Source organism: Scleropages formosus, chromosome 23 (genome assembly GCF_900964775.1).
Source record: "Scleropages formosus chromosome 23, fSclFor1.1, whole genome shotgun sequence".
Lineage (NCBI taxonomy): Eukaryota > Metazoa > Chordata > Actinopteri > Osteoglossiformes > Osteoglossidae > Scleropages > Scleropages formosus.
In genome coordinates this window covers 20995276-21007993 of record NC_041828.1, presented here as the reverse complement: position 1 = coordinate 21007993, position 12718 = coordinate 20995276, and the positions used below count along the sequence as shown (strand labels likewise).

Genomic DNA, 12718 nt, shown 5'->3' with positions numbered 1-12718 from the left:
ATTTCCCAGAAATTTGAAGTTCTAATTAGCAACGTTACAACCGATTTTGTCATTGTTCGTGCCAAAATTATTTTTATGGGTCATTTCAATATTCATATAGACATGTCGGAAACTCTCGCTAATAGTTTGTCTCTTTTAAATTCCGTTGGTTTTACTCAAGTTGTTAACAATCCTACTCATTCCCTTAACCATACGCTTGACCTCGTCATAACTTACGGCATAAATGTTCGTAATGTAAATACTATTCCTTTAAATGAGACTATTTCCAATCACTACTTAACCTTTGATCTACACCTGCCGGTGCCGTTTGATAATAGTAAGACAAAATCGTGCGGCATATAATGAAAACACACACACACACATTTTCAGAACCGCCTGTCCCATACGGGGGCGCAGGGAACCGGAGTCTAACCCGGCAACTCAGGGCGTAAGGCCAGAGGGGGAGGGGACACACCCAGGACGGGACGCCAGTCCGTCAAAAGGCACCCCAAGTGGGACTCAAACCCCAGACCCACTGGAGAACAGGAACCAGTCCAACCCACTGCGCCACCGCACCCCCCATTAATCAAAACAGTATTGTTAAATTTATCGATTACATGAGCAAATCTGATTTTGAGCACAGATATAGATCAAATTGCTTTTAAGTATAATTTTGTAGTGAAATTCGCTGTTGGAGGTTCTATTCAGTGTGCTCTCATGTTGCATTCGCCTTAGATTCTGAGGCTTCACTAAAAACTAAACTTATTCGAACTTTAAGAAACTCATCGTGTGTCAACAAATCAACTGGTGTTATAGTTAGAACGTTGTAAATTAGAGCGTAAATGGCGTTCAACTAAACTGTACGTTTGTTATGTTGCCTGGTCCAATTGTCTAAAAAATATAAAGCACGTTTTAATGTTAGATTCGAATACTACGCAAAGGTTATTGATAAAAATCGGAACAATAATTTTTTAATACTATTGCTTATTTAACTGGTAAACACCAAGACAAACGATGTATTTCAGCTTTTATTACAAATGAATTTGTCATTTTTCAATAATAACTTAGAGAATACTCGGGAGTCCATCGTGCTCTCTACTTTGGTCCAGGCCAGTGTAAGCACTTCTGGCAATGATAATATTAGATGCTGTCCACACTGTTTTCAGTAGCTTCGACATAATAACTGTAGAGAAAATTACCGTGCTAATTTGCGTGATGAAAGGTACTACCTGTCCTTCATCCCAATCCCTACTAAATTACTTAAAGCCACAGTTTCTGTTGTTGTGGAACCTACTGTCTATATTGTTAATATGTAATTACTTAATGGCTGTGTTCTGAACACTTTTAAAGTCACTGTTATTAGATCTGAACTAAAGAAATCAAATTGATTGTAATAACCCAAGTAATTACAGACCTCTCTCTAATCTACCATTTTCATCCAAAATTTTAGAAAAGATCCTAGTATCTCAAACTGTTCCCAAACAGACACCCCTCAGCTGATGCAAATAACCGTTCAACCCCTTAAGCAAGTCAAAAGATACAAATGTCAGATTCCCCCTCCTCCCACACCATTCAGCATCATCACGTGCTCCTTTATACGTGCAGCATCCTTCACCATCATATTTATAATCGATACGGGTAAAATTGGTTCCCATGCTATAGACAATAAACTTTGTCCATCTTCATACCTCCTTATTTTTTTTATTTAATCTCCAAATCAATTGCTGTATGCTTGCAAGACTTTCTTATTTTCCTTCAAGTGCATGTTTACCACTAGGAATTGTGAATAATGAAATGGGTTTAAGGGGGTGCGGTGGCGCAGTGGGTTGGACCACGGTCCTACTTTCCGGTGGGTCTGGGGTTCGAGTCCCACTTGGGGTGCCTTGCGACGGACTGGCGTCCCGTCCTGGGTGTGTCCCCTCCCCCTCCGGCCTTACGCCCTGTGTTGCCGGGTAGGCTCCGGTTCCCCGCGACCCCGTATGGGACAAGCGGTTCTGAAAATGCATGCATGCATCTGTTTCTGTTTTTTCCCCTCTGTATTACACTGTCTAATTTATTTAAGTTATAAACTAATATATACTCATTTCTTTCTTGTTTCCCTACAATAAGACCTGAGGAGGCCGGCTGGCCGTCACACAAGCACCCCATGCTGACTGAAGCCGATGACCAACCATCATGATGGACGAGACGTGTCTACGTGAACTGGGAAATCAAGTTAACATCCATCAACAATGATATTATTTGTTGTAAACTGACTTAGAAGTCTTGTTTAATCTAGAATGCCCAGGAGGGGTGTGCAACCACAGTCACTTGGACCCCCAGGGGTTTTTTTTCTCCCTTAACTTTCAGTTGGACGTTTTATGTTCCTTTCCTCCATGGCCAGTAGGCATACGTATAGCTTTAATAAATGCATGGATAATGTATTACACTAGTGTGCAGTCAACTGTCATCTTTCTTTCTTTGCCTTATGCCATTATTCAGCACTGTGTCCTGTGTGAGAAGAGCACTCTATAAAAATAAACTGAATTACATTGAATATTAAGGGGCAGCTAGTAGTATAGTAGTTAGAGCTGTTAGGTTTGGACCCAAAGGTTGCACGTGTGAATCCCACATGCAGCTGTAGTACCCTTGAGCAAGATACCTACCCTCAATTGTTCAAGTAAAATAACTCAGCTGTATAAATGGGTAAATAATTGTATGTAGCTTAATATTGTAAACCGCTTTGGAGAAAAGTATCAGTTGAAAGACTCATGAAGAACTATACACACACACACACACACACACATTTTCAGAACCGCTTGTCCCATACGGGGTCGCGGAGCCTACCCGGTAACACAGGGCGTAAGGCCGGAGGGGGAGGGGACACACCCAGGACAGGACACCAGTCCATCGCAAGGCACCCCAAGTGGGACTCGAACCCCAGACCCACCAGAGAGCAGGACTGTGGTCCAACCCACTGCGCCACTGCGCCACCGCACCCCCCATGAAGAACTATATATAAAATAATACTTTCTGGGAACATCAGCAGAGTAAAAGCATTAATGTTACCACTGTAACGGTATAACTGGGATAACACTAATAGTATACCAGTGTGTGATATTCTTCCCATATGAACACAAGCTACTAAAGATTCTACTCTTTGAAAACATCAACAAAACAATCCATACAAGCACTGCTTTCCCAAGAAGAATGTCACTGAGGTATGCATCAAACCAGGCTATTGGGCATATATGCTGCATTCCTCAATACAGAAAAAGAGTAAATTTCTCACCTTGGCAATAATCTCCAGGCCTTTGATCAGGTCAACCCACTCCACAGTAACTGGGTTCTCCCACACCTTGACCTTGCCACTCATGAGGTAGCTTCGGGCCTCAACAGCTGCCTTGCGGTCCTCATACTCCCGTCCTGGAAACGGAAGCCACGGTTTTAATTCTTCTTCCGATCCTTGGTACAGGATCACCTCAACCAGGCCCTCTGAAAGGCAGGAGACATGTATATGTACAGACCTGCAGACACTAGCATGTAGTCACCTACCGGTCATGGAGATTTTACCCTGCCACAGCTGCTTTTAGTTTTGTAAAAAAGTAAGCTGACTTTCAAACTCACTGATATATCTGTAGTGATAACTGCTGCACTGCAACTGTACTGCTGCAGCTTTTGTTTTAGGTTTTGTTTGTAATAAGAATGCTGTCTATTAATGTTACTAGAAAACCAAGCACTGCAGGGCTCATTCAGCAATTTGAGATTTTTCTACATTGGAAGCACACACTAAAATCGAAAGGTGTATTGAACATACACTGGGTTTTTATCATTGTGCAAAGACCCCCAATGTTCATCTAGATATTTACCCAAAAACCTGCTGTGTTGTCAAACTGAGCTCAGCTGAAAATGTCTTAGTATGCCCAACAATATTTGCTGTTCTGATGAATCAGTAAATGTACTAAACTATTTCCTAACCTGCTACTTTGTCAAAGTCCTCCAAGGTCATATCTCTGGTCTTGTTTTTTGGAATTGATCCAGCAAATAAAAATTAATTTGCAATGAAGATGCACCCAACCAAGTATTTACCTGATAGGATTTCATAATTATCACACTGAAAACAAGAAGACTGGACAGAAAAGATGATTTAATGCTGGAGTTAATTCAGGAGAGCAGGCTCACAATTTCAGCGGAAGTTAAAGAAAGGCTAAATGGATAATAACACTAAACCTATCAACCATTACAACAAGCAGCACAGTAGTTAAGCACATAGACTTCAAACCTAAACGTTGCTGTTTTAAGCATAAGGAGGGAGCCTGCCGAAAATACTAAAATTTCAGTAGTAAAATAACTATATAAACAGATAAGTCAGTAATTTTTTAAAAATGTGGTTTTCATAGATGTGCATTTGCTTACTTCTTCCCCTAATTTTAATGTATGGTATGTATGCCAGAGGTCTGAGTCAGTACTAAGAAGGGGCGTAGCCAGAACTTTTTTTAGGAGTGGCCAGGTAAAACCCAGTGATTTCATTGGGGTGGCCAGAAAAAAAAAAATATTATAACTGACTATGACATGCTATACCAAAAGCAAATTCTATAAATTCTACACAATTTATTACAAATGTACACAAGAAATTACAGTGACAGTACTTAGAAATGTCTGTAAAAACATTACAATATCATTTAATACGATCCTTATTCTACACACACACACACACACATTTTCAGAACCGCTTGTCCCATACGGGGTCACGGGGAACCGGAGCCAACCCGGCAACACAGGGCGTAAGGCCGGAGGGGGAAGGGGACACGCCCAGGACGGGACGCCAGTCCGTCGCAAGGCACCCCAAGCAGGACTCGAACCCCAGACCCACCAGAGAGCAGGACTGCGGTCCAACCCACTGCGCCACCGCCCTTATTCTACATTATTTGTATATTTAGATGCTAATGATGTAAATTGGGTGAGGTGTTCAGCAGTTCGCCGAGCTTGGCATTTAGATTGCAAACGTTTCATCACCAGTCGAGGTGACATCATCAGTGCACAAACTGCTGAACACCTCAATCAACAACCCAAGCTACAAAGACCACCAATCTTCTCGATAATGTAAATTGGGTATTGGAAATTATTTTTTTTTTTGTTTGCAGATACAACATATGTAACCTACAAACCTGGTGGGCAATGACTGACTACATGAGTGTTTTTGATTATCTCTGATTCAGGTCTGATGTGTGTTCGTCTCTGTAGAGCTTCTCCACAAGGTCCTCTATGACTGTACTCTGCTTCCTCCTTGTCTCTCTTAGCAGCACACATTTCCGCTGCTTCTTCCCTCTCTGTACCATTCTTTTCCCCTGCCTCTTTGTCATTTTCAGTTTTACTGCTACTAGTCCTCAGTTTGTAAAAAAGAAAAGTATCTTCCTATCTTCCCCTGCTTTCTTTTTCATGCTCTACAGTGTAAAACACACCTATCAAGAAGCACTTATTATTATTACATGAATAGATACTTACAAAAAAACAGCGACAGGCTCATAATGTAAGCGTATGATGTGGTAACGTTGATGTGGTAACACTATTTTTAAAAATTAGCTAGTTAGCAGCTGCAGTAATTTTAGCTAACATTAGCTAAGTTGTGCGATATTAGCTAACATTTATTTCTCATGATGAAACATTGCAGTACCTCAACTTCAACAAACTTTCACGAAATGGTAGTGAAAAGGTAAACAACAAATTTTACTCTCCTGATCACCGTATCCTCTTGCGTTGCTCACTTGCGCTGGACATGGCCAGAGTAACGGTACCGAAATTGAATTTTACCGCTTCTACACACACAGGTTTGTGCCGTGCGGGCGGTTTGCAGCTCTTCAGCCTAATAGCACCGCACACTATGCGCGTCATACAAGTCTGAGCGGCGAAAAAAGTCACCTGTGAGTGTGGTCAGAGTGTTTTGCACAACAGGGGTGGCCAGCAGGGGTGGCCAGAGGGGTGGTCAAGCTTCAGTTAGGGGTGGCACTGGCCACCTATGGCCACCACATAGTTATGGCCCTGGTCCTTACAAGCTTTACAGCCTGCTGAGCTGCCTCCTTGGTGCAGAACGTGATGAAGGCATATCCCTGGTTCTGCCCTGGACAACGAGTCCATCATCAGGCACAAGTCCCTGATGGGACCTGCCATCTCAAAGACAGGAACCAACTCCTCTTCATACAAATCCCTTGGAATCTTTCACATAAATACCTACATAAAAAGCAAAGCAAAACAGTCAAGAAATTAGGAAAAAAAAGTCAAAAACTAAATTTTATCACAGATGCAAATGCCATTTTTAATGCTCTGCTGAAAAATGTATGTGAAGTTAAGATACTTTGCTTTCAGTAGAGAGCATACTGTATTGTTCATGGGCAGAGCTAAAAACTAATTTGTCATAAAGACAAGACGAACTATGATTTGCAGACATGCTCCCAACCCTAAGCGAGTCTGGAGTCCTTCCTTTAGTAACCTTGAACAAAGTACTTCATATGAACAAAAACTATCCCTCTTGCAGTCAGGTAAAACTGAATTAAGGCATCTTGTCGGGAAAAAGACACATTGTTATTTTATTACTGTTTAGGAAAATGACAGATGAAAACTGACATCACCAGAGAGGACTCTTGAATCTTCTATTCATACAAAATTGAACAATGAAACACCACTCAAATGTGACGCCTTGCCTCAGTGCCCATTCCACAGGCCCTGAAAACACCGCCTCTGATGGGGGTCCCCCATACTTCCTCTGTCCAGTGGTGACATCCAGGGTATATCTTGTTCTCTCCAGGAGAGCCTGTGGTGAAGTGTGACATTTGATGACATCAGGATCTAGGCTGGCAGAGACCTTACAACAACCCGTAAGCGAAATGTACCTTTCCTCTAGAGGCCATAGCTTTTCCAAAGAGTGTCTCTGAGAGCATTCCAAGCAGTTCCCTCGGCTCTGGAAACATCCCATCTGCAACAAGACCATAACTCACCATTATTTTAGATTCATGGGGGCCCTTGGCAGACTCCTGCTCTTTGCTCCCATGCTTCTCTCTCTCCCTGTATGTTTTGATGACACCACAAAGAAAACTACTTTTATTCTGAAAGAGAAACACAGTACCGCAAGACCAAAAACAATTGTTACTAATTTAAACTTTCTTTTACTCAGATTGAGGCAGTGGAGGAGAAAACACCTGTACATGTGACAAGTCACTCTCCATGAAGTAGCAAAGCACACAGAGGGCTCCCTCCTCACTGAACTAGATGAGTTCAGTGGTAGTAAGTTAAATAAATGTTATTATTTTTTTGTTATAGCTATATCCAAGACTTCTATAGAACCTACCCAGTGGATAAATCCAGGCATATAATATATTATTCATTGTTTGGCTTCGCAAACAAAGATTTAGGAAGGGGGCTGCCCACGTCTGCTGCAAGCCTGATGATGTTGCTCATGGATGCGGGTGTGCCCTTCGAGCTTGCGCAGTGGAGTTTTTAGGTGGAGTGCAGTGTGTGCAGTACTGGCCCCAGCCTTTACACCTGGGGTTCATCTGCCATGGTCTAGCAAGCTGGGACAGTGACAGCGGGGTCCCCGGATCGTAGGTGTTATATCGGAGTGTCCTTCTCCTAGATGGATGGCCTGACAGGGCTCACAAGCTTCATCTGCCTGGGTTTGGAGTCAGAGTTGTCCTTCTCTTAAGCTGGCTGCCAACCAAGGCTAACGAGTCCTGCCTGCACATCTAGTTATACTGCCAAACACTCGGTCATGCCATGATATCACAAACTCTATGAAAATGGGGGGGACCGAGGAGAAGGTGTTGCTACAGACGCAGTAGTGTAGGAGAGGCCCTTTGCAGGAACCTCCTGCCTGGCAGGCCAGACAATGGCCACACGGCGATCACTACACTGGGAAGGAGACACAATCTATTGCGCGAGCACTTTCCCTAGGTGAGCGGGATGTCTGGCCCAGACCTCGCCCCCCACCATATCTATTATTACAGTCCTACTAATTGCATAGATAGCAAAGAAAATAGCAGGCCTTGTGAATGTAGTTTGACCGCAGGTTCCTACCGCAACAGCTGTAAACACAAGATGAACAATATGTGCCCTGTAGGGGAAAAAAAAGCTATGTAACAAGTAATATTCTGTAAAAGGAAAAAGTATAACATTTATTTAAAAATAAAGGTTGTATCATATCTGACTACATTGCCAATGAGCTACAAAGACTTCCTGGAAGATCCCAAATCATGCTTTTCATATGATCCAATTAAGTAATCCAAAAAGTACAAGTTTGAATATCAAACAATTAACAAACCAGTCAATGCAAATTCAGCATTAGTGTCACATACTGTAATGCAGAGGGTTGAGATATAAAGTAGCCTAATGGAAGGTGATCAGGACTAGTCTGTCCTGAGGTAAATGAAAAAAATGTCAATGTAATATATTTGTTCAACAGGAAGGCCTTCCACCAGCATCGATGTGCAGGGATCTAACATAATAGTACCCCACTGTAATCAGAACCGTCGATAACGCCCTGAGGCCTGCAGAAGTACATCTGACAAAACAGCTGGACTCGTTTAGGTAACGAATTTAGCCGAAAGTCAATTCCCACGTAACTCAGAAACGAAGGCTCGAAGGGTCAAAGCAGAAGGTAAATTAACGTGAACATCACATGATAATGCGCACATAACACATCACGACACGAGCACATTTGATTTTTGATTTTAAGCCAGACAACTCGGGAACAGTCACTGCTTAACAAAACGCTTTTGTTACAAAAACACCAAGGTGCTAGTAGAAACCGAACACTTCTGAACGAGCTAGAGGAGCGAACCTAAACTCGCGACAGAAATTTAAAGCGCGAGTTGTGCGGCAGTCTGCACCCCCGCCGAACACTACACGGGATATCCGACGATGCTAAAATTACTGCGTACACCGCGCCGTTAAATAACCTGGATGAGACGCAGCAAAAGGTAGCCTCTGGAACACTCAGGTTGTCGGCCGCTGCCTAAAAAAAAAACGGAAAGTTGTAATCGGTGTTTCACAGCAGGAACGACTCCGTCGATACCCTTCACGTCTATTGCACCTAATAGCGTGGAGAAAATAATCGTACAGACGAACCGGGGGCGGAGGGGTCAACTTCACCGCCAGGGCTGAAGATCAGTGCGTCAAGTATGCGAACATGCGTCAGTAACGAGGCTACGCGTTGGACGAGAACGCTCATGTAGCCCCACTAGCGAGTTTCGATGACGGTTTTACGGCTTGATTAATTGGGACTTTGCAAGGTTTCTATCTTAAAAGCATAACTCAAGGCAGATAGTGTTCAAGAAACTGAGGGAAAGTTATGTGTTTTAGGAAAACACGTTTTACCTCTTAACTGTTATTGAACGCCTTGGCGCAGCAAGTGTTTCCAGTTGTTTTTTTTCAAATTAATATAACATTACTAAATAAGTAACATTGTTTCATATAATCCTAAGCCTTAGGACACGACCTGTAATTTGAATATACCAACGATTTTAAAAACGACAAAGGTGTTCAAAATTAGGTAAAAACTGCTTATTTTGCACTTTGATCCTTTTAATAAAAGGTCTTTTACAAAATAGGCAGAAACTTTTGACTTCCAGTCCAGCATACTTTTTTTGCCAGCTGTGCATTCCTCCAGTAGAATCTTCGGTGGGAGGGAGGGAGAATCACAGCCAAAACATAGTTGCAGTTTCCCAAAAATAGTACAAGTTATTTTTATTAATTCAGGCATGTACAATCACACAAAAAGTGCAGTGTTGAAGACAGCAGCACAGGCTATTGGCAAGGACAAACACAGAGAGCCTGGTGTGCTGGCTGCTCAAGAGCTCAGTCATCATGCTTGAGCTTCCTGATCTTGCCCTTGTGACGGTCAATCTCCTGCTGTAGGCGTTCAATCTCCTTCTTGTGGTGGTCAATCTCCTCCTCGTGGTGCTTCCGGAGGGCAGCCAGCTGTTCCTGTTCCTTGCGTCTGCAGGGGTGAAATGGGCTTTCTGAGCAGGCTTGAATTATGCACCAACACCAGAGAGTGGATCTACTAACTGGAATTTCCCAATTCCCTATTTAAGTTATAATGAAGTGTCTGATTTTGGTCAAGTTCAAAGATAAAAATGCAGGAATATCTACTTACTTAAAATATCTCTCTTCCTCAGCTGCTCCTTTCTTGCCCAAGGCTCCTCCAGCCTCCCTTACTGCCCCACCTCCACCACCTCCTTTTCCTGCTCCTTTACCCAGCTCACCCAACTGAAGCCCAGAGAATAGCACAGTGCTACAGCTTAGCAGTGTAAACAAGTGGCATACCAACCATATTAAGATGGAAAAACACAGTGAAGTGCAAAAAAAAAAAAAAAAAAAAATTTATCTGAGGCTTTCCTCCAAAACAACTTACAATATTGATTTACTTGCACTGATTTGCCACTTAATACAGCAGGGCCATTTTTACTATGTCAGTCTAGGGTAACTAACTTGAATAAATGTAAATGTTCTGCTGTAGTATTCTTGATCATTTAGCAGACATTTCTCAAAAGCAATGTGCATCTCATAGAAAATACAATTTGTGCAGTACCTGAACTTGTCTCTTTCAAGAGCTGGGCATCTCTAACCACTCTGCCCCCATGCTATGTTTGTTTAATGAAGGGGAAAAAAAAAAATTTAGGAAGGTGGTTAGGAATTGTTGCTATTCAGATAAACTTTTATGGAGTCACTCGTGTGATGTACATCAGTTCATATGATGGAAAGTAACAAATTGACTGTACTTTAGAATCACATCTGGATCTAAGTCTTTCTTTCTGCTAATGTAATATACACATTGTATTTTCTATGAGATGTGTTGCTTTGGATAAAAGCAAAAAACTAATAAATGCAAATGTTGTACTGAAATATTTAGCTGAGGACTCTCAATAACTTAGTCACTGAATGTCCTAGGTGAAAAGATGAGTTAGTGTTGTTAGTAAATTTTGTTTATATAACCTTACTGCTTCTCATCTCACACAAATAAATCATTTCCTTTTCTATTGATCACTTATTGTATGCATATGGCATAAGATTAAGGAGTTGGTTTATAAAAAAAAAAAAAGAAAAACAAAGCTTCTACCAAGGGACTGGCACTGACACAACAGTGCTTCACATTCTGAATCTTATTAGAAGCGTAGTCTCGGCAATCAATGACAGAACATTTTTTATTTGACAAAGACAAACCTAAAACTAATACAAGAATTTCTAGGAGGTCTATTATTATTCAGAAACATTTTTGAAATGTAACCCCGTGCACTGAGTCTTTTACAAGTGTCGCTGTGTGTACTCGCTAGTAAACTGGTGTAAAATTCATGTGCCACAGTCTAACTTCGTGCGTTTGCGTCTCAGCTCTCCTGGACACCGGCGACACTCAGCCTGCCATTCCTATAATTTATGGCATAAAGCACGGAAAGTTAAATCACAGCCAGGTAAGTGTGTGAAAACAAAACAGTATTGAAAACATCGCACAAACAACAGCGGGAGAGGCCTAAGCCTGTATATTCAGCCTGGTGCTACTGCCTAAATTTACAACTATTTCGTTTAAATCTTTGCGCTAAAAGCGCTCCAAGACCGGTAACAGACTGTTCACTACCTGATCCGAGGACATTCTGAGCTGGGAGGCCACAAATCCCCTAAAATTGATCCTCAAAAGCCGAGCCATGACTGCACACAACCCGTGCTCTCGCAGTGTCCTTGTGTTTAAAAGAATTCCGAATTGGTGGCCACCCGAATGCGAACTCAGAGTTACGAGTTATCTACTTCCGGGTAAGCATAACATATGGAATTAAATAACCCTGCTGGTGTGCTCTGAAAAGCGCAGATATTGTATAAAGGAGCTAATTAGACAGTACTTTTGTAAACTATTAGTAAACGTACAAAGAAAAATAATTTGTGGAAAGTAGTAGAAAATTTGCATACGAATACTGTACAGTATTATACGAAGATGAACGCCGTGAAACGTCACAGTCGGCTTCTTGACTTGTCGCTGAAAGAGGGTGAGGTGCAACAGGACACAACACAAGTAGTGTTTGAGAACCCACAGAAAGTCTGTGCTTCAAGTCATGTAAACGGAAATCTCAAGAAGAAGACACATTTTCATATTTACATTTAAACTAACTAGGTTCCTGTTATTTAAACACTGATTAGATAATTGTTTTACGGTGAAGTGGATGGCAGATATCTTTGCTGAATTTACACCACCCTGAAGGCTGAAGCAGTATGAGTATTTCGCAGCATTTTGTGTCAGAGACAGCTAGAACATACATTACGTCGTTTTCTTTGTCATTGAACGGCTGAGACCACTGTATCAAGTGGCTGAATAATGTGCACAACAGCCCATCTCAATTTTTAACGCAATGTTTCCAATAATTTCGAAAAACTGGAAATACAGGACATTTGCATGACAAATGATTTGCATGTACTGTTTAATATTGGTGTATATGTTTTATGGGTTGTATATGAACAGAAAAATTAACAGAAGAAATTTATGTTAACCTGGATAGTAACACTACTTAATTTTGGGGTCAATTCAACCACAGAGAGAATGCAATGTTAAAAAAAGCAATAACACAAGTTCAGGTACATAACAGAAATGTCCAAGCTCTTGTCCAATAGGCAAACTGACTATTTACAAATTTGCAATGTATAATACCATCTCAGGGGGTGTGCAGTGACGCAGTGGGTTGGACTGGGTCCTGCTCTGCGGTGGGTCTGGGATTCGATTCCCACT

General features: G+C 41.7%; 1 protein-coding gene across 1 annotated transcript; it reads right to left on the bottom strand.

Moving 5' to 3' along the window:
* Positions 1–9661: 9661 nt before the first annotated feature.
* Positions 9662–11709, bottom strand: LOC108942514 (ATPase inhibitor B, mitochondrial-like). The gene is made up of 3 exons (XM_018765921.2): positions 11582–11709; positions 10106–10218; positions 9662–9946 (listed from the first exon to the last, which is right to left on the bottom strand). The coding sequence occupies exons 1-3, from the start codon at positions 11648–11650 to the stop codon at positions 9805–9807; spliced, it is 324 nt and encodes a 107-aa protein (XP_018621437.1). The 5' UTR covers positions 11651–11709; the 3' UTR covers positions 9662–9804.
* Positions 11710–12718: the final 1009 nt, after the last annotated feature.

What these genes read in the sequence shown, in the direction of transcription:
- LOC108942514 (XM_018765921.2), bottom strand. Translation starts at nt 11,650, where the DNA reads ATGGCTCGGCTTTTGAGGATCAATTTTAGGGGATTTGTGGCCTCCCAG. An exon ending in TCAGAATGTCCTCGGATCAG is followed by an intron (nt 10,219 to 11,581) that starts GTAGTGAACAGT and finishes TCTGGGCTTCAG; the next exon opens with TTGGGTGAGCTGGGTAAAGG. An exon ending in GAGGAAGAGAGATATTTTAA is followed by an intron (nt 9,947 to 10,105) that starts GTAAGTAGATAT and finishes TCACCCCTGCAG; the next exon opens with ACGCAAGGAACAGGAACAGC.